The sequence below is a fragment of the Hetaerina americana genome, unplaced genomic scaffold (genome assembly GCF_022747635.1).
Source record: "Hetaerina americana unplaced genomic scaffold, ioHetAmer1.1.p SCAF_3, whole genome shotgun sequence".
NCBI classification, from domain to species: Eukaryota; Metazoa; Arthropoda; class Insecta; order Odonata; family Calopterygidae; genus Hetaerina; species Hetaerina americana.
Genome location: NW_027286874.1, coordinates 3525757 through 3547320, shown reverse-complemented (window position 1 = coordinate 3547320; position 21564 = coordinate 3525757). Strand labels below are relative to the sequence as shown.

Below are 21564 nucleotides of genomic sequence, written 5' to 3'. Positions count from 1 at the left end.
TAAGAAATTTTCCATGACAGAATGTGAGTCTTGCCTATAGTGCTAATTACAAGCAGCTAGTGTAATTACACATTTTCTCTGATTCCTACCTTAAGGTATTATTTTTTGTATCTATAGCGTGAAATTTGAATGCTTAATATGTGTTGAGATGGGCTGGAAGGTGGAGAAATCTCTTGTCAACTTGAGGGATTTTTTAATCTGAATGATACCTCTTACCACCCCAAGATAAAACCTTGACTGCAATTCTGTTAGAAACCAGAGGAAGCTGAGAAAGAATCTTGAGTTCCCTAACATAAGTGGAATGGTGATTTCTTATACAGATTAGAATTTTGAATCAGGGTTGATCTCAGAACTAACATGATTTCATTGCCAGGTATTGATCCATTCCTTGTAAAATAATTTTTCCTGAGATTCAACATTACCCTAGCCACAATCATGAAAACCAATGTCCTCAGGATAGTAGAAAAGCAACTAGGATATGTTTAAAAAATACCTATCAGATAAATTGAGAGGTTTTAGATTTCCCAGGGGAGGTTTTATCAGTATAAATTTCTGTCCAATACTGTTTTAATCGGTAGAGTTTTATCTCTTTATAACCATTGGCACTTAAAGTTAACATATTAAAATAGGGTGGGAAATTTGTTTTTTGTGCCACTTCGTTAAATGTGGCTTCTACTTATTCATTACCAAAGATAAAAAATGATTCACTACAGTTCTGTAGTAGCTTTTTGATATTGTGTGGTAACATCTAATTTTGGTTGATGGCTAATGTCATTTCCATATTTTACTTTATGTGTAGATAATACACATTTATGGAATGTAATTAAGTATCAGTTAACTTAACGTAATGATTCCACCAATTATGGATACCAATCTCTAGAATACTGTAGAATGTCTGCAGTGCCCATTTGAGTGTGACATATTTCCTTATTGGAATGAAATAGAAAGTTTAGTTAGTTTTTTGAACTTATGGATTCTTAAAAAAAAATTAATTCATGGCTACTAAATCTCCTCTGTTTCCTTTTTCAATTCACATTGTGGTGACAGTGTAAGTCACTAATTATTATTAATTTTTTAAAACATTATTGGTAGAATAGTATGTTTTGTTTCTTTATTGTTCCATCACATTGTGGATGAAGTAAATCATACCCTTCATTGTTTTAGTGTAGCTCGTCAGTGAAGCATTCTTTCACCTCCTAGAAGCATTTTGTGCATTATTATTTTGCCTATAGTACTGAAGTAATGCAGTTCCTTGTGACATGATTATGGCAAAGTTGTCTGACATAGCATCTTCATTTCATATTGCTATTATATCTGTATTTACCTCGTGCACTGATGCCTGTTTCAGTACTTTGCTCAGCATCTTTGAACGCTGTTTTGGAATTCATTCAAGGCTCTCCCATGATCCAACTTCTCAGCATCTTTTCAAACAGTGGGCAAATATTTTGTCCTGCTGAGTTCCTTCCATCACATACTGTTGCAATACTGGATGTGCAACATTTATGGACTCATCTCTATGAATTCTGAAAGCTTTGGGTCTTGAGATTTTCATGGAAATAGGGGGTTTCATCAGTTGATCCTATATCCTCTTGAAGGAAAAAATATTTCTAAAGTATTCTTCAAAACTCAAAATGCAGCTCAGTGGCACCTCTCTAATGCTTTTCTTGTTTTCTCCTTCCATTTTCATCATTTATCTTCTCACAATATTTTATGCCCAGAAATTCAATGGTTGGTCGAATTAAAATTACATTTATGTGCATTGTTATATAATTATAGTGTCGGGCAATTCGAAATAAATCCCTAGCCTCTTTCTTTATTGATTAAAATGCACTTGCACCACCACAAAGTCTTCAAGAATACTTCTCAATTATAAAACAAGCAGTTGCCAGAAGGGGGTAGGCAGCCCTCTCCTGGGGTTAATTGCATTTTTACTTAGTAAGAATTATATTTGAAAAAGGGAGACATTTGGATGGGAATACCCTTCCCAAAAAAACCAAATATGTCTCCAAGTGTTGATTTATGAGGATATTGAGAAACTCTCAACTGAGTCAATGAATCAATGCTATGGGTCTGGTGGAGGCATTATAGATTGTGATGTTAAAATAAGGCCTTCATCTGATAATGAACATGTGGTTCCATTTTTTAGCTCGCGCTCCTTACATGTGTGTTTAAGATAATTCCCCTTTTAATTTGGGAGCTGTTGAAGGAGGTGGCAGGCTGTACTGCATCAGATCTTCAATGTGGGAATGCACGTTAACATACCATGGTCTTAATTTCCATTTCTCTCTTACAAAAAACATTCGAACACTTATCATTACCCGCTCATCCAATTTTTGCCTAGTTGTGGACATGGCGCATGTGGTGTAGAATTTTTGGGATTTGGTCTTGATTTCCATTAGATACCATTGCTATGATTATTGCTTGGGTGGTAGTTCTGTTTGTTCATTTCTCTTTAACCATTTGCACTCATGTTGGATGTTTTCTAACATATTCTGTCACAAATTGTGTCATATGAACTCTTGATGCCTTTCTCAGGAGGCCTGAGTCCACTCATCTGCCACTGCTTTGCAGCCAGGCCTATTTCATGCCTTTTCATATCTTAGAATTAAAATGTCCACGCTAACACAGCAATGAATTGTACAGAAATCACCATAGTCCTGATTGCAAATGGTTGAGAGAGTGCGATATTTTTACTCATGTGGTAGAGTTATGTTGTTATGATATCCGTGTTTTTCTTTTGTTGTTAATTTTTTCTCACAGTGGTGCTGTAGTATTTTCAGGTTTTCATTTGGTTAGCTGATAATTAATGGGAAGTAGTAGTCTTCTTTGTGTTGCTTCAGTTTGTGCACTGCCCGTCCACATTTTCTGTTTGCACCTGCCCCCCAGCCCTCTCTTCCCCTCCCCACTCCAGGCATCCCCTCCATCAGTAACAAGAGTGTTGTGTTGCCAGGCTGACCTTGGCTACCCGTACTCACAGATGGCCGACCCGAGCCGTGAAGAGGAGCAAGTGACGCTGTTGGGCGAGGAAGGGCTGCGTGCTGGTGGGCAGGCATTAAAGCTAGGGTATGCACTCTGGACCAAAAGAAAAAGATGAGCGCAAGCCATCATGGGATTGTATGATGCTAATTGGAGGAGCATTACCAAACCCATTGGCTGTGATAACTTTGGTTGAGAACGTTTACATAATTTCTTTAACTTTAATGGCCTTAACGTAATATCAACATTAATATTTTCCTTTTCTTTAATTTCTTGCTGTTAATAAACATTTATATATATTTAATTATCCATGTTTCCTGTTATTCATTTTTATTTTAATAATAACTTTCATACATTGCCCATGTAAATAATGCTGTTGGACCTGATTCTAATTAAATAATACAGTCAATGAGCTTAAGAAGTTTACTTGGAGGGAAGGGTAACATGAGTGGTCCTTTATGTCCCTTCACTAATTGCATGGAGAGTTAACACTGCATGCTCTGGCAAGTTTTTTTATTCCTTCTTTTCTTGGAGGAGGATGAAGCATCTCTCACTTGACTCCTAATGCACTGGCATCTCTTTCATCATCGTTAATTTAAGTATATATTAGTGAATGTGCTAACTATTTTGAGGCACATTGGTGTGTGTGTATGTGTGTGGATGTTAATGAGTGTGTAAAGGCTTTCATAGGTAATTCTTCATTAAATGTTTTAGTCATTAGAGTTAGGCATGATTTTCAAGGCTTGAAGTGTATACTGTAAAAAATCATTCCACAGTATGTTATTTGTCTAATTATCAAAAGTGGGTTTCTAATACAGACACCTAAAATTCTTTATTGTTCATTCAATTCATAAATTAAAAAACATTGCAAATATGCATCTTATAAGTTAGCATTTTTCGTCCATATGCAGTATATATGTCATTGAGTATTAATTGTAAGTTATTTTGATAAGTCCATTAAGTTTGTAAGAGTAGATTTTTGTGTAGAGTCTGTGACAGATCACATCTCCAGTTGATAGGGAGGCCGTTCCGGTAATATTGTGCGCTGTTTCCTCCTATTCGTTGGGCGGTGAATAATTTTGAAATAGGTTGCACATGTAGTTTCTTCCACTTTGAAGCATTGAAAATTCCAATTTCCAAAAATACTATGACAGATCACATTTCATCGACCAAATCACATTTTAAAGACAATTGTTATGAAGAATTTGGATACAAAAATCCTATAGCTTCACTCCCTGCTGAGCTAGCAGAGAAAAACTAAAACAGCTAGTTTTAAACTTGTGTAAAAAATTAATAAATTATGATATGGTATTATTTACGAGAGCTCATACAGATATTATTGATGTTATTCAGAGTTGCTTTAAACAATAGGCGTGGGACAATTTTTTTCAAATATGCCTCTTTTTATGTCATGCTGGCATGTCCAATATGGAACAGTATCATCATGTAAGTCATGTTCGCATAGTTTCTGTGACATTCTGCATAATTGGAGGCGAGAAAGAGAATTTTCTTCTCCCATTTATAGTGGATGATTTCTAGGCTCCCTGCTGTTCTTTTATCTTTAAATTTCAAGAGAATGCTTCCATAGTCCAGCTTATGAAGATTGGTCGTACCTTCAAAAATTTAACAAATTTTCTATGTTGATAGTATGGTCCTTGTAATAAGGTGACCACCGATAAAATAAAATGGAGTTGTTTGAGTGTAGTGAAGTTTATTTTTGTCCTTTGTAATTTAATTCCGTAGCCCGTGAACACTTAAAGATACAGCATCCTTCAAAATTTTTTTTGTCTCGTTTCTTGGGTAGATCAATAGCAAGTTATGCCATTTGTCTGAAATTTTTAAGTTAATTCATCAGTAATAACTTGGTTTTATCAATGTCTTGTCTCACCCATTATCCTCTTTGTTTCCTTTTTATATATTTTGCATTTACAAACTAAGGGTTAATATCACCCCAATTAATTCTTTCGCTGCTGTGAACTCACCCTATCACCCTCTACTTTGGGCTCTATCATACTTTGAAATTTTATAAAAATCATGTTCATCAAATAATAATAACAATATTCCATTGAAAACACAGTGCATCTAGATTATCTTTATAATATTAATATTTTTATTATTAACATTTTTATTATTTAGGGAGTAATAAAGGTTACAGAGACATGATACCTTCCATTTTTGCCGCATGCGAGTAGGATTCCGGAGGGTAAACTGCAGTGAAAGGGGTAATATTGCGACCTGTTCCTCTAATTTTTGAGGCAGGTTAATGAATGCCATTCTTGAAACTTCATGCATTTTCTAACGAAGGATGTGAACTTCCTCTCGTTGAAATTTCCTGAGTCCCTAACATTGTTGTTTTTATTAGCATGATGCAATATTTGGACTTAGATGCAAGTTTTACTTATATAACCAATGCTAAAATGAATGTATTCTATTTCTTGGCATAAAACTGAGAAGAAAGGTTATACATAAGAAGGAATGTTCATTCTTATGATAAACTCGCGTAAATACAATAAACAATTAAAATATAATCCCTGTTTGAGACAGAAATTTCATAGTCATAGATAAACACTTGTTAAAGAGAAAATTTATTCTAAAACCCAACTTAAATATGCTAGCAGATAGCTTTTTTGGCTGGGCTGGTTATTTGTTTGTTGTCATCTAATAAATGAATTAAATAAATTGAATTGTCATTAAGAAATCTCAAAAGTCCTCAAGGTGGTCACATGACCAAATATGGAATCATAGTCATCTTGTAATCTCTGATTAATGATTGTTGATTCTGATCCTAAATCTGGTCTGTCCTATTTCTAACTTCTCCTGTAATTACATAATTTCCAGTAAAATTCCTTTGGAGATTTTTCATGTCAGTGATCATTCATCTTATCAGTCAGTATCAGTCATCTTGTCAGTGATCATCAACTTATAATATGTTATCTTCCAAGATATTACAAAAACTTTAATTTAGGAATGTGTGTGTTGAACTTATCATTGGACAAGGGACCATGAAGAGCCATATAAGAACTTAAGAGCTGGGGAAAAAATGAATGGGGAATTAAGTTAGTACTAGTTGCTGAATTCAGCGAAATACATGAAACCTATTGGGATTCAAAGTTCTTTGTATTCCTCTGTTTTCTTTAAAATCCAAAGAATTGTACTGCACCCTTGTCTTTAATGAAGAAAAAATATTCAATTGAACAAATTGTGTATCGTTGATCCACAATGCCAAAAATTATCATTTAGAAAGAAGAAAAAGAGATTTTTAATTTGAATTGGTTAAACTTGTATTTGATCGTGATCCTCATCCTTTGGAATTAATGTGAAATGGTTGTATCATAATTGGCTCCATGGACGCAAAAATGCTGGAGAATATTAATGGATACCTAGTAGATTAGGTAACAGAAGACTCTTTTACCTCTCGAGGATTATATTTTAATGTATGATGTACCACAATTAATAAATGTACATATATTACGTGGAATAAATAGGCAGTAGTAATTGTCAAATCATTTTATTTTATCAATTGGTATTGTATTTTAATTAAAATTAAGAGCTCTCATGATCATATTTTTGTGATTTTTGGTAACTATGTGATTGTGACTGCAGTTGTAGTACTTGTATTTTGGTATGTTGTAAATCAGGAAAATCTGATGGTTAATCTTTGCCAGTGGTTTACCGTAGTATCAATGACTACGGAAGCTGTTGCAAAGAGTGGTGCTTGTGATTGTATTGGTTGTTATGGTAGAAGATGGCTGAGGAGGAGGCTTTTGACTAAAGGGACCATTTGTCCCCTGAGGCAGAAAAGGAGTGTGCATAAAGATTGAACTAAGGTGGAGAGAACCATTCCATTTCACGCACCCTTCGGTCAACTTTCAATTCTCTGGGAAGTTTTTTTTCTAATTTTTTTTCAACTGACCTCCTTGAGCCCAAAGAAATCCTGTAACTCCCAAGGATTGCAATTCCTTGTTGAGAGCCGTGTATGGACCATATCTTGTTCCCTGAAGATCATATCCAAGAAGTGTTTCCGTGATCATGAAATGTGCATTGGTGTATCTGGAGGGCTGTGTCTATTTGTTCATCTATCAAATGAAGAAGTGGATAATCCAATAGATGTTAACATGTGTGTAAGAAATATGGTCAAGATGTAAAGTTCATTATTATCTTCAAGTTCTAAGGTGTTCACTGTAATTAATATTAATACTTAAAAGGAACATTTCACTGAATCTCTGTTTCTTTTGTACAGAGAAAGCACCTTTTCTGTCTGTGTGATAATTAAATCTCAGATTCATTTTGCAGTAATTTAATCATCATAATGAAATGTAAATTAACATTTTTCGCCATGATCACTTTTGATACATGCATTTTTAACAGACAGTATTACAGTCTTGGCAAAACACAAACCCATTGCTTGAAGTATACAAGAATGTGTACCAAAATACTTGGAGAACAATTATACATGGGATGACATAATGATCATTATGAAAATTTTAGATGGAGGTAAATGTTATCACTCAAATAGCAATTGTGATATTCAGATTTTTTGACAATGCCTTGATATTTTCAGGACTCTGGTCAACAACCTTCAACTTCCTCATAAAAGTTTTGTTGAAATATTTAGTTATTTGAAGCACAATGTAGTTTTTTTGTAAATGAAAAAGATGTTTTTGTACCACCGAGGGAAAACACATTGAACACACAACTAATTAGTGTTGTAAAATCATAGGTGTTGATTTCAAATAATGGAATTTTTCATGCATTTAGCTAATAGTCATTGATCAAAAAGCTGCAGAAGGTTTGCTAATAGTTGTTTGGTCTATGTATCCAATGTGAACATTCACGTATTTAACTATTTAACCTGGTTTAGCAAGGAGTATTTTTAGGGTTTTAATTCAAAGGTAATTCCTCTGAACCCATAGGTTAAGCTGAGGAAGGAATTACATCGAAAATATGAAAGAAGTACAATGGGCAAGAGAGTTGGGGAATCAAAATTATTTGTTGTGATGTACAATCCTTCTTCCTAATTTGTGGTTGATGCAGTAAATTTAAAGTCTCTCTATCTTTATTATATTTTTAAAAATATTCTTTCATTTATCCTGCTGGTTTTTTTACTTGTTTCACTTAATTTTTTTGTAATAGACTTTGTCTACATTCATGTTTCACTGATAGATACATGAACTACCAAGAAAATGTTAGTCATTAATGTGAGTATATAATACATATATTCAAGGAGTTAAGTACATTTTTTGGTATAGTTCTTCAAGATGAGCAGCATTTGTAGTTACCCAGGGCTATTGTTTTATTTCCTTGAACTTTCCTGTCCATAATCCAACAATTGAAAGTTCTTTTAGAGATCTACTTTTTTATGTGATAGAATTGGGCCCTTTTTTGTGATGTATCTGTATTTCTATTAAATTGCCCTGAGGAATGTTAAATTACTATTATAAAAATCATACATATTGTCTGTAGATTCTACATTTAAGGACTCTCTTGTTTCATTGACCCCCACTCTGGAGAGAGGTTTTCCTTGTGAAGCTGTGGCCCTGTTCATGTTTTTTTGGTTTCAAGGTTTAATTTACTTCTTAAAACTATCAACGAGTGTTAGTGTTCTAATGTGTGGTCTCCATTTGTGTGTGGTTTGCCATTAGCACGAGGGGGGTGTGAACCCCACTGAGTCAATGACGAGGGCGCTCATCAGCGAGGATGCAATGGTTCGGCAGACGACTGCTGGCCCCGTGCAGCTTGGGTATGTACGATGCACAAATGCGCAAGAGAGCAAGCACCCCCCCACCCACTAAGGAGAGCTGGTCTCTCCTTTCTTCTTCCATGCATATGCTCACTCATGTATTCACATTAATTATGTATGGCTATTACGAATGCTCCAGCCTACTCAGGTTTTTGGGTCAAGTATTCCTTTCGAGGGAAACGTTGTCATGGCTTTGTGCAGGTGTTAAAATTAGATGCGTTAGCCTTTGGCTGTTTATTAATTTTGAGGCATTGTCACTTGCGCTGCTGGCTGGTGCCCTGCCATTCCTTTCCTCACATACTCATCATCCTTGTGGACAAGCAAAAGCCAAGGAGCAGGTCAGGTGGTAATATCTGAAATTTGATGGTCTTGCATCATGGCAGGAAGGAGTTCACATAATGAGTTTTTTGACTAGATTAGGTTAATTATGGGTGTAAATTATTCAGAGTGTAGCCAGGGTATATGCCGTGCAGAATTCCTCACATTTGGCTAAGTTTGTGGCTTCCCTCGTGAAAAATCGAGGTGCTTTATTAAGGCCTGTGGCAGCTATGACTTGCATATGTATGCCTAGAATTTGGCTGCTTTTCATGTTGTGTTAATTAATTTCACATTGAATTGATTAAGTAACTATATTTCATCTTTCATTCATTAGAACAATATGTATTTGAATGCAGTTGACTAGTTATTTTGCTGTATAGTTCAGTTTTAATTACTGAGAAAAAGTTTAGATAAAAAGTTAATGATGCTTTAAATTTATCTAACTCTGTAGCTGTTTGGCCATTTTAAGTATTCCTCTCTAATGCATTATTAGTTTTCCAATATGCAGATGTTGTAATTTTTGCACTATCCATCCTAGGGATACTTCCTCATATCAGTGCATAGGTACTTCTTATTACATTATGTTTAGAATGCCATATTGTAGAATGTACTAGTGTTTTTGCCTTTGCTTAATTGAATCATTTAAATGATTAAAAAAGATTGAACCATCTAATGGCTTAGTAAAAATTTATTCATTAACAGTTACATTAGAATTTCTAATGATGATTCAACACTCATTTTTATCATAGAATTAATTTTGTTGTATTGTGGATATTTTTTTCAATTATGATTAGAAAATTATAGATTAGTATGCATTTTTATTTTTAGCTAATATAATTATACATACTGTTAATATCCACATCTAATGCACTTAAATGGTGGCAATGGTGCTTATTTTATCATCTGGACATTTATTGGCAATACATGCTGCCTTACTGTATATAGACACTCCTAAAGTTATTGTTGTATTTTGTCCTCAAAATTTGTAACTGTGAAGACAACAGTATGAGTGAACTGAAGACCTCTTGGAATTTGAGGATGTAATCCATGTGCCATGTCTTAAAGTGCACTAATTATGTGGGTGTCAATGGTACGTAGGTTACACATTTATTTTTATGTATATGCTCTCTTAGCATGTTCACTAAAAAACTTCTTGCTTCTGAAAAACAATTAAAAATAATGAGTGCCTTGTGGAAACTGTGTAAAAGTTGGTTGCATTGATCCCATCACCAAAATGGTAACCCTATCTCCAGAGCATGTTTTATGTGCAGGAGTTGTTTCATATGTATATCTCCTTTTGAAGGGACATAGAGGCTCTCATTGACTTTTATCCCCGATTCTACTTGCGAGGAGGGGGGTTTGGGGAGAAGGCTATTGCTTGAAATATTGTTTCAGCCTCTTCCTCTTACTTGCTTTCATCCACGTTGCAGTTGATGAAGGGGACAGTTATTGGGAAAGGGAGTGTGGTGCTTGAATTATTGTTTGTACTGTATAAACGAGCATTTAGTAAGAATTGGGCTGCACCCCATTCAGAATTCACATCTTGCATGGATGCATTGTACTTGGTGCACTACAGTGATAGCCTTTGGAAATCTTGATGAATGGCTTATGTGGCTTTCCTGGCCACCACTTATTGCGCGTCCGACGGCAAAGATACCTCATTTATCTTCTCTTATGTGGTACTCAAGTTCACTTGTTAACGATGTGCTGTCCTCTCTAATCCCCACTTTGGCATGCAGCTTTGTGGCTGGGGTGATCCTGAGAGAGCGCATCCCTGCTTTCGAGAGAATGCTGTGGCGGGCCTGCCGGGGTAACGTGTTTCTTCGCCAGGCTGAGATCGAGACTCCTCTGGAAGATCCCGCAACGGTAAGAATTGTACATATTGTAGATTGGGTGTCCTCTAGTAAGCACATGCTCATAGAATGCTGTGCCAGGGAAGTTGGTTGTTGGCATGTACAGGTATGTGCCATTCTGGAACACCCATCATCCCTGACACGTGGGCTTTATGAGAGAGTGGTGCATGAGCGAAAGGTCTCTCTTACCAAATGGTTAAGAGTTCATAGTGCTGTAAGGTAAAAGGGAGATAACACTTGAATATCAATATCCTAGGCAACATGATGGCTTATCTTCAGGGAGATTTAGGTGTAGAGGTCTTAGCCTAGAAGAGTTGGTGTATGAGAAATTAGGGTTTATCATCTCTTCATCTTCCATCGGTAACTGATTGCTTTATGTACTTCATCTGGTACCTCATGGCACAATTATTGTTCAATTTTCCATCAACTGTTTTTTTTTCAACCAGTGCACATTGAGTGTATCACTTCTTGCTGTTTTCCATAGGTGTCTTTTATGTTCACTGTGCAGGAATACCAGTTCATCACTCAATCTGTGCATTTGATCTTTTAAATTCTGCCCCACATTTTTGGCAATGTTCAGTCTTCTTTTATCCTGCCCTTACCTAGTCTGTGTAATGATGTTTTGGTATTCAACGGAGTGTTTAATGACCAAAAAAATATGGTAACTGTTGTCTTTGAAATTTGATCATAACATCCCAGAGCATATATAGATACACTAGAACTCCTATTTAATTATCAATAATTTTCAATTGCCATGGATAGTTGGTGCCTTACTGTAGTTGAAAGTAATATTTTCTGTGGAAGGATTAAAGTAAATTATTTCTGGAGAGGGTTTTTCATCTCTTTATTAAATTTAGATTTTGCATAATTTGTGTATTTCATTTTTCTTGTTTTCATGTGTAAGTTTTCAAGTTATTGTCTCTCCCTCAAACCATTCTGGACAAATTTAAAGGCGAAGAATTTCCATCATTCAATTAATTTTGTGAAATCATTAGATGCACACCTGTGTCCTATTTTTTTGCTTTTGGAATCCCCTTAGGTTTGATTTCATTTTACAGTGCCAAATAAAAGTGAATGTTCTTTTTCTGGATCCACATGTCTGATTTGATTGTGAATTCTAGCAGTATCTATGTTAACCAGATACTGAAATCACCCAGTTATTGGTTTGATCATTTATAAAATATAAGGATTTAAATATTTTATAAATAATATGACAAATTTGTTTCTATTGGTTAATGACCAAGAAAAAAACATTCTAAAACTACTGATGAATTATAATAGTGGTTTTGAAAAATAGATTTAGAGAATTCATAATTTTAGTTTTTCATTTCTTTTTGTTTACTTGTGACACTCAGAGAAAATATTTACAAATTTTATTTAAACTAAATTGATTTTGATTGAAATTTAATTATTATTGGAAATTCAGTGCGACAGGTATGGGATGAGGATCAATATTAATAAAACAAAGGTTTTACGATTCTCTAGAAAGAAAACGGCTTACACTAAACATTAAAATAGGAGGGCAAAAACTAGAGCAGGTAGAACAGTTTACATATCTCGAAAGTGTTTTGGACCAACACGGTCAAAGTAGTAAGGACGTAAGGAGAAGAATTGCACTAGGCAAAGAGGCTTTCACAAGAAGGAGTGAGTTGATGACAGGGACGTTGAGTAAGGATGTTAAGAAAAGACTCGTAAAAACCTTGATATGGAGTGTAGCTATGTACGGCGCGGAAATGTGGTCATTGAAGCAGGAGGATAGACGTAGACTGGAGGCTTTTGAAATGTGGGTGTGGAGAAGAATGGAGAAGGTGAAATGGACCGAGAAGAAAACAAATGAGAAAGTACTTGATATGGTGGGCGAAGAGAGGGGTTTGTTGGGAGAATCTCTATGGAGGCAGGAAAAGTGGATGAAGGGGGTATTGACCGGCAGCGGGATGTTGAAGACTGTAATTGAGGGGAGAATGTTAGGCAAACAAGGAAAGGGAAGGAACAGGATAGGGATGTTGGACGGGATGAAGGGAGGAAGAAAGTACTCAGAGATGAAGAGGGACCTGATGTAGAGTAGGATGTTGTGTTTTGCTAGGAGTCACAAAATATTTAATTAGTAACTGTGTCCATCCAAAAACCTACCTTAACCAGTAGATTACTTAATAATAATAATAATTAATCATTATCTAACCCCATGGGTAATCATACTTTTTCAGACCCTTAACCGACAAATAATACTCTGCAGGATAAAAATGAGCAAACTTCTAGGTATATGTTGCAGTCTGATACAATTCGTGAAAGTATATATGGTGTAATGATCCTAGATCTTTCAAAGAGTACCTCTATATACTGGCAATTAAGGGAAGACATTTTTGAATCAAACTGAGTGCATGTGTTGTCTCATATTTTTGTGGGTTACACATATTAATCTACAAATCCTGAAAATTTCTGTAAAATTGGGGTGGTGGAAGTAGTAGTTTAGTCTGCATATTTGTATCTTCATCAAGCAACCCCCATTGCTGGGTTATCACTTTTTGGCTTCCTTCTGTCATCATCAGAATGAGTCTAGTGTTTTTTTAATTTTCTTCCCCAATCTCACCTGGAATTCATATTTAGGGCAAGAAGCTCTTAAACGTTTTCAACTTTTGCTCTTGATTCCCATTTTAAGAAATAACCATCATATTTCAGCATTTGTGTTAATAAGAGTAATCCCATCGTATTTCCTGAATGTTTGACCCAGCCACTAAATCCACCATGAGAATTTTACAATGTGCGTAATGAACACAACTATGATTTTCCAATTAAAAGGGGATTGTTGGTGAAATTAAGAATACAAAGTAACTTAGGTACTAGTTGTAACATTAGGTACTAGTTGTACCTAATGATGACGCTTGAGCGTTGAAACCGTTTGTGCGCTAATAAAGGATAGTGGAAAGTTGGTTGGGGATTGTTGGTCTTGTTTTGTAAGAAGTCTTCATCTGAAATTTCAACCCATTTGAAGAAGATAAAAAAATCATCAGTTACTGATTGAAAAAGACTGGGATTGGGGATTACACTTGTGAGTGGTGTTGGGAATGTTGGAACCAGTGTGTTAAAAAAAGTAAAGATTGTGTTGACTGTGAAATATTATTGACTTCATTTTTTTTTATTCATATCATTCTTCATTTCACAGGGAGATCAAGTGTCGAAGTCCGTGTTTATAATCTTCTTCCAAGGAGATCAGCTGAAAACACGTGTCAAGAAGATTTGTGAAGGCTTCCGTGCTACTCTCTATCCTTGCCCTGAGGCCCCTGCTGATCGACGAGAGATGGCAATGGGTGTGATGACACGCATTGAGGATCTCAACACTGTGAGTTCTGAATACACTCCCTTCTTGCCCACTCCCACTTTCCTCCCGGAATAAATCTCTGTTCCAACCTCTGCTCCTCCCATACTCCCAATTCCTCTTTTGCTAATTCCAAATACCATTATGAAAGAATGGTATGTTGAAATGTTGCACTGGAACACCATTTTTTTGTCGGGAGCTTGTAGGATAAGTTCCTAAGTATAATTATGCCAACTATTCCAATAATTGACCTTGCAAGATTATTACTATTATTTAAAATTCTAAAAGGTAATGTCCAGCATCCTATGAACTAATCTTATCACTTACTGAGGCAGATAGGACAGTGAAGGTTTTTAATCATTACTTAAGGTAAAGATAACTTAGGTCTCCAATATACTATCAATACTCATAAAATTATTTTTTGTTGTTATATCAATTCTGTCCTATGAAGGATTACTATTGCCATCTTGGGTTTTGGCCGTGAATGGGATGAAACTCAGAAGGGTGGGCATAAAGGAATTCTTCCTGCTGGACTGTTTTTACATTTTACCAGCTGTGTGATGTAGTTATTATGGTCCTGTACTGAATAGATAGTACAAAAAATGGTTTTAAGCTTGTTTTAGTGGAGTGCATGGTAGGAAATATGGAAAACAATGCTCTTTCACTGAATATATGTTACTTGCAAGTGGTTACAAACGAATGTCCTTACTTCGTATGAAAGTGTTTTCTTCTTTTCATTTCATAATATTAATCATTTTTGCCAAGAAGGGAACTCTTTTTCCTAGTTACTTTACAGTTTGTCGACATGTATTGTCATACTCCATATGTATGTACAAGGAATAAGTTTATGCAGAGAGATCTTCGTGATGAGTAAACTGTTGTAAAATCGGTCAGGTTACATTAGACATTAGCTTGCAATTTCATTTGTCCAAAATCTGAATGGTCAAAAAGTATTTTGCCTCTATAGCTAATACTATATATGAAGCCACAATTTCTAGTATGGTATTGCATGGTCATTTGAATAAAAGTTTTGGTCTTTTAATTTTTCGTAAAGTGTAATAGTTAAGCTCTTAAATTAGTTTTTGTTTCATTTGCTATTTTTAATGAATTGATTTGCACCTGTATTTTGAATATTGTTTAAATAGGTCCTTGGCCAGACACAGGACCATCGACATCGTGTCCTGGTGGCAGCAGCCAAAAACATAAAGAATTGGTTTGTGAAAGTACGCAAGATCAAGGCCATCTACCACACGTTGAACCTGTTCAATTTAGATGTGACCCAAAAGTGCCTCATTGCCGAGTGCTGGGTGCCAGTACTTGACCTTGAGACAATCCAATTAGCGCTGAGGAGGGGAACGGTGAGTGGTGATAAGAATACTGGAGGTTGATAGGATAATATTTAGGTATATGGATAAATAACTGTATAATTTACTTCGCCTTGCTATGTACATAGTTCTTAGCCTTCATAATTATTTGTGGTATGACCTGAAAGAGGGGAATGAATAAAAAGGGAGGCTGTTCATGTTGATGACATGTAATCTTTGGCAATGCATTTTAAAGCAGGATATATTACCCCCCCTATTTCTCAGCTCCTCTGGTGGTTAATTACAAGTTAGGCATACCCCTTGATAAATGCCATTGCTCCAACATTTCATCCAATAGTTAAATTTCTGTTAATTCAACTTGAATGTTGGGAATGTTGCATGATATTTCAATTGATATTGCCATCTGGTGTCTAAAGTTTGTGAAAAATGTAAATTCAATGTTTATTTATTAATTAAAAATAATCCCAAAAGATATAAACGAGAGAAACCTTTTTTAGGAGCCAGAGTTGCTGCATTGAGGTCACCTCAGTCTAAATGAATGAATGTTCAGGGTTTGTTTTTGATTTAAGCCTCTACATTCTAAATTATCATGGCTTATGATAAGGAACATCTGTTCTCCAAAAATGGAACCTCCCACTCTAAGAAATGGTTAGCTATAGGCATGCAACTTTCCTTAGAAAATAAGGAATCTCACTTATGTTCTTAGCCCCATCACAACAGGTTTTGCTGTTGAGGCTTCTTTACCTGCCTTCTGTGCATTAGCAAAAATCATTACCAAGGTACCATATTTAGAATTTTTCCATCAGTAGCGAATCAGAAAATTTCAGAGACCCAAATGAACAAGGGAATGTCTTTAGAGGAATTTTTGCCATGGGATTATAACTATAGTTGATCTGACATTAGTGTGGTCTTAGAGGGTCTCTTGCTCTCTGTCAGCATGAAGATTGTTGCTGGCAAAGAAAGATTAAGGGGTCTGGCCATTAAGGGTAATGATGTTACTTAGCGCTTGAAAGAATCCATTCCTTGTGCAATAAGAATTATATTATCTTTGCTAATAACTTTTCATTTCATGAATGACTAATCCAGCTTCAAGAAAACTTTCATTGGTGTAAAGTTTCTTGTTCAGATTCAGCAGTTCAGATAGTTAATTTTGATGCCTGAACTAGTAACTGCAGTGCATTATTAGTTACTGCATTCACTTAGTAAATATTCAGGTCTTAGTGTCCATCTTTTCTTGTTGTAAACTGCATTTTACTGTATTGTGATGATATCATTCCATTTGCTTCCTCATTGTGTACTTCTTCTTTGGTGTATAGGAGAGGAGTGGCAGCTCTGTGCCTCCAATCCTCAACCGAATGGACTCATATGAGGACCCCCCGACCTATAACCGTACCAACAAATTCACAAATGCTTTCCAAAGCCTTATTGATGCCTATGGAGTCTCTAATTACCGGGAAGTAAATCCAAGTGAGTGCTTGCCTACACTATTGTTGATGTACCCCTGAAATATTATCTTGTTGAACATTTGCATAAATGGTATCCAAAATGTGTTAACCATAATTATATACATGGGTTGGGGCCAGCACCTGGAGGATTGTACAAGATAACAAGGAAAATGTATCACCAAAGAACATGAGTTCTAACAGGAATCTATTTTGTTGTGAACCTATCTTAAAGCATGGTCCCACTGTATATGAAATTTAGAAAGGAAAGCTTTCATATTTAATGCAAAAGATTACGTAATTTTATAGAGGATATTTTTTATTTATTTATTGTTGATTCCAGTTAATTGTGTGATCATCCTCTCAGGAAGTAGTATCATTATGTATTAAACTATTTACACTGGGACTGTATTCTTTGGCAATGCATGTAAAGCAGGAAATATTACCCCTTCTATTTCTCAGCTTCTCTGGTGGTTGATATCAAGTTAGGTATACACCTTGATAAATGTCATTGCTCTAACATTTAACCCCATCGTTGAAATTCTGTGAATTCCATTGGTTAATAAGATTGGTTTCGAATCTCTTTCTCCAGAAATGACATTGGAGGAGAACATCACTATTTACATTTGCCAGGTGTTTCAATGTCATGGGATAATATTGTTTTTTTAGGTTTCCATGACATTGTTCAGTAGAGTTCCTGTCCATTTTTCTGGTCTAATGGCATATGCTGACGTTGTTAAAAACGTTTTTGCTGGTGTTCCAAACAGCATCTTCAGGATGATGGGATAATCATAATTTTTGTATTTAGATTTCAACCACAATTCATTGGATTGTAAACATTTTTTTTATTAGCAGGATCTGAAACTTTTTTGATTGGTTCAGTTTTGAAGTATGCGACTGATAGGCTGGAATAATATTAAGATTTTGACTTTGAATTCTGTTCACTGAATACTTGAAAATATCTGGGGTAGCAACAGATTAAATAGTCTATAAAACACGATTAATAACCTTCTCACAATGTTTAAGTTTGCAGTGTAAATAAAAATGACTGAACCACCTGTAAAAGCTAAAATATTTGCAACTGGTGCATTGGAATTTATGCTGCATTGAAACTTTTATCATTAATTTAGGCATTTTAAATGTAATATGCAATTTAAACTTTTAATTTTATTCACAGTGTGATGTTTGATAATGCTGTGAATTTAAAAATCTAGATCATAGAAACCACAAATGATCAAGGCCCCAGGATAAAATCTAAGCCACTGGAAATATGGGTATTTGATTCTCGAGATTAACTGTATCGTGTCTACCATGTATATTTTAGTATGTTCTATTTTGCAGTGTATGAACTATTTTGCTTTTTTTCTGTCGCAAATTGAGCATTCATCTGTCTAAATATTCGAGATTGTAAGGTCATTTGTTGAACTTGGCCGGAGGAAGTGCGGAAGCATTGAGGAAAACATCCAACAACCTAGAAATCAGAAATGAAGTACAGAATGCCTTAGGCGAAGAGCACTTCTTGAGCCCCCTCCCCCACCATTCAGGGTCCTCCCTTACTTGAATATCATTTCAGGAATTCCAGCCTGTCGTGAGAGAGGCACGATTTAAAAATGCTTGTGGGTATTATGCCTCAGAGCATTAACAGGTGTTGTAATAGTTTTGACTGGCACTGTGCGTAAAAAAGTTTCTTGTAATCCAACTGATACCTTCCTGGAAGTAATGTTGTATTTAAATTTAAGGCATTTTCTTTAATCTATTAGAATTTCTGTGTTACCAAAATTAATTGAATTCTATTATTTTCGCTAATTGAATTCCAAATTTCCAACCTTTTATGACATTCATACAGAGCAACTGTTAATTGACACTTTAACTGCTACGGGTGTGCATAAAAGTATATTTATCCATTCATTGTATGTTATCGCAAATTGAATAATAAATGATTATTGATTAATGAATTATTATTCAGAAAATATATTTTGGTAATTTTGTTTTTTCCAGCTCCATATACAATTATTACTTTCCCATTCCTGTTTGCTGTTATGTTTGGTGATCTTGGCCATGGGTTGATCATGGCCTTGTTTGGAGGATGGATGGTGATGCAAGAGAAGCCACTAGCATCCAAAAAGTCTGACAGTGAGGTAAGGAAACGCTCTTGGAGAAACCAATGAAGACTGGCATGAAAATATGTTATACTCTTGACTTAATGCAAATGCATTGCCCCTTGGCAACCTCATCATGTGCCGCGCCAACATTGCAGGGACTGAGCCTAAACAGCACATCCCTCTGCATAAAGTACATTGTTTAGCTCTAGTGTGAACAAAAATGGCACAGGTTGGGGTTATTAATGAACTGGAGTGGTAGGTGGCGATATATTTATTGAGCAATCTCAACCTGAAAAAAGAAACTATTAACTGCCATCTGGCAATATTTAAGCAATTACTTCAGTGTGGTCTATCGTAGACAAATTATTTTATTTTCTCCCCTTTTTGTCCACTGTACCCTTACTCGACTCATATTCGGCACCCACAATATCTTTATTCTGACATATATTACTATGGACTCTATATATCAATTGGACTCGACATGATTGTGTCTGCTCTAAACATACTGTAATTGTATAAATTATCATCTGGAATGTAACAACTGTCAATTGTTAATCACATTGAGAGAATTAAATATTTCTTTTTCATTGCCTGATAATATTTTTTTATCTATTTTATACAGATCTGGAACATATTCTTTGGTGGAAGATATATTATTTTTCTTATGGGCCTCTTCTCTATGTACACTGGGCTAATCTACAATGATATATTTTCAAAATCACTGAACATATTTGGTTCATATTGGGACAGCAATTATGACAAGAAGACATTGATGAACAACAAGTATTTGCAGCTGGATCCAAATTCAACAGCTTATGTAGGGTATCCTTACCCTTTCGGCATGGATCCTATTTGGCAGGTTAGAAAAATACAAGCCTTAGTTTTCCTTCTGCTTGCAATGTGTGTTATTTGAACTGTTATCAATAATAAAAGAATCCTCTTTCCACTTTTGAATGAAGTAGAAATGGGATTTAAATTGAAATATTGATAAATCTACAATCAAACCTTGTAATTTTGATCCCACATGCTGCTTAGTCATGGAAGTAGGTAGTTGCAAAGGGAATAAAGAGAGTGACTTTTCTTTTAGGTGGCAGATAACAAGATTGTATTTCTCAACTCATACAAAATGAAAATTTCTATTATTTTGGGAGTCATCCACATGATATTTGGAGTCTTACTCAGCTTATGGAATCACACGTAAGTGTCCCACCTAACTTTTATTGCAAAATAATTGATTTTTAGATCATACAAATTCCGAGTGGAGTCACATTATGTTCAAGCTGATAATAATATACCATAATGATGATGTATTATGTTCTTGCAGGTACTTTCAGAGGAAAATCAATATCTACTGTGAATTCGTCCCTCAAATAATTTTCATGGTGTTTCTATTTTTTTATATGGTGACGCTTATGTTTTCAAAGTGGGTCAACTATGGACCAGATTTTGGTGAGTACTCTGTTAAGGATGCTACCTAGAATTGAAAGGTAATGTCAGCGCAGGAAATTTTATTTGAATCAAATCAATGTAATGAAGTACCAAGGCACTTAAGGCAATGTCTGTGTATTTTTTTTGGTTGGCAGCAATTTTTAGTTGGATTATTCCACCAATAGAGATTTTTACCATCTTGTGGAACATTTATTGGCCATTTCATTTTTAGGTGTCTGCTACTGTCTGTTTGCTCATTTGATTCAAATGTGTGCAGTATGCCTTAACCATCCAAGTATTACCAGGATTAACAGTTAACATTGAGATGAGGGGATTATGTCCAACCAAGATTAATTACAAAGAGCTCTATTGTCATAATAATTTGGAACACTCATAAAACCTTTTATGAGTCGCATCTAGGGCTTTATGCTGAGATTCACGAAGAGTTTAGCCTCACTCGAAGGATTGCTCATTTGAGAAATGCACATACTCACCTGACCGACAGAAAAATGGCACAATACCTGTGTAAATATTTCCAGGGAATCAACCCTCACAATAAAACTGGCATGTAGCAAGAACACAGAGACTCGCACATCATGTGGCTGTTTACAGTAGAATAAACTCTTTGTCAGGGGTACTCATCCCTGCCTGCCCCTAATGAGGTAAATGGGGATGCCATTTTGGTCACATTTAGATCATTTGTTTTTAGGGAAATGAAACCCATGTCTGGGTCAAATTAATTTTGACACCTGCACACATCATGGACCAAGAGGGATGTACTTCCAGGAGTATACTCTCGTACAATCCCTGACACTCATTGACTCATGTATTCAATATTCATATTTGTATTGCAAGTGAAGCGATGTTGGAAGGAATGGACTGGCAGAAGCCTAGGGTCAAAAGCATGAAGGCTTTAGAATGAATATCCATACTTTGGCTACAATGCAGCCCTCTTCAGCTTACTGAAGAAAAGCTAAACCACAACTAAAGTTGATGTTTGTGTGTGTAATTCATTTATGTGGGATTCATGAATTAGGATGAAACTCTCTGTGAATCTCAACATCAAT

The 21564-nt window shown here is 35.4% G+C and overlaps 1 protein-coding gene across 3 annotated transcripts in view; it reads left to right on the top strand.

The window, feature by feature from the left end:
• The window catches only part of Vha100-1 (V-type ATPase subunit a family protein Vha100-1), a 44108-nt gene that overhangs the window by 11712 nt on the left and 10832 nt on the right, over nucleotides 1-21564 (top strand). Inside the window, exons 4-12 of one of the 3 annotated variants that reach the window (XM_071588629.1) lie at nucleotides 2951-3063; nucleotides 10774-10900; nucleotides 14048-14224; nucleotides 15346-15558; nucleotides 16842-16992; nucleotides 18966-19105; nucleotides 19692-19928; nucleotides 20157-20266; nucleotides 20394-20518. In XM_071588629.1, the coding sequence (XP_071444730.1) occupies nucleotides 2951-3063; nucleotides 10774-10900; nucleotides 14048-14224; nucleotides 15346-15558; nucleotides 16842-16992; nucleotides 18966-19105; nucleotides 19692-19928; nucleotides 20157-20266; nucleotides 20394-20518 (1393 nt within the window). Of the gene's footprint in view, nucleotides 1-2950; nucleotides 3064-8618; nucleotides 8717-10773; nucleotides 10901-14047; nucleotides 14225-15345; nucleotides 15559-16841; nucleotides 16993-18965; nucleotides 19106-19691; nucleotides 19929-20156; nucleotides 20267-20393; nucleotides 20519-21564 lie in introns of all 3 variants that reach the window. The other 2 variants (XM_071588631.1, XM_071588630.1) reach the window with 2 other exon arrangements.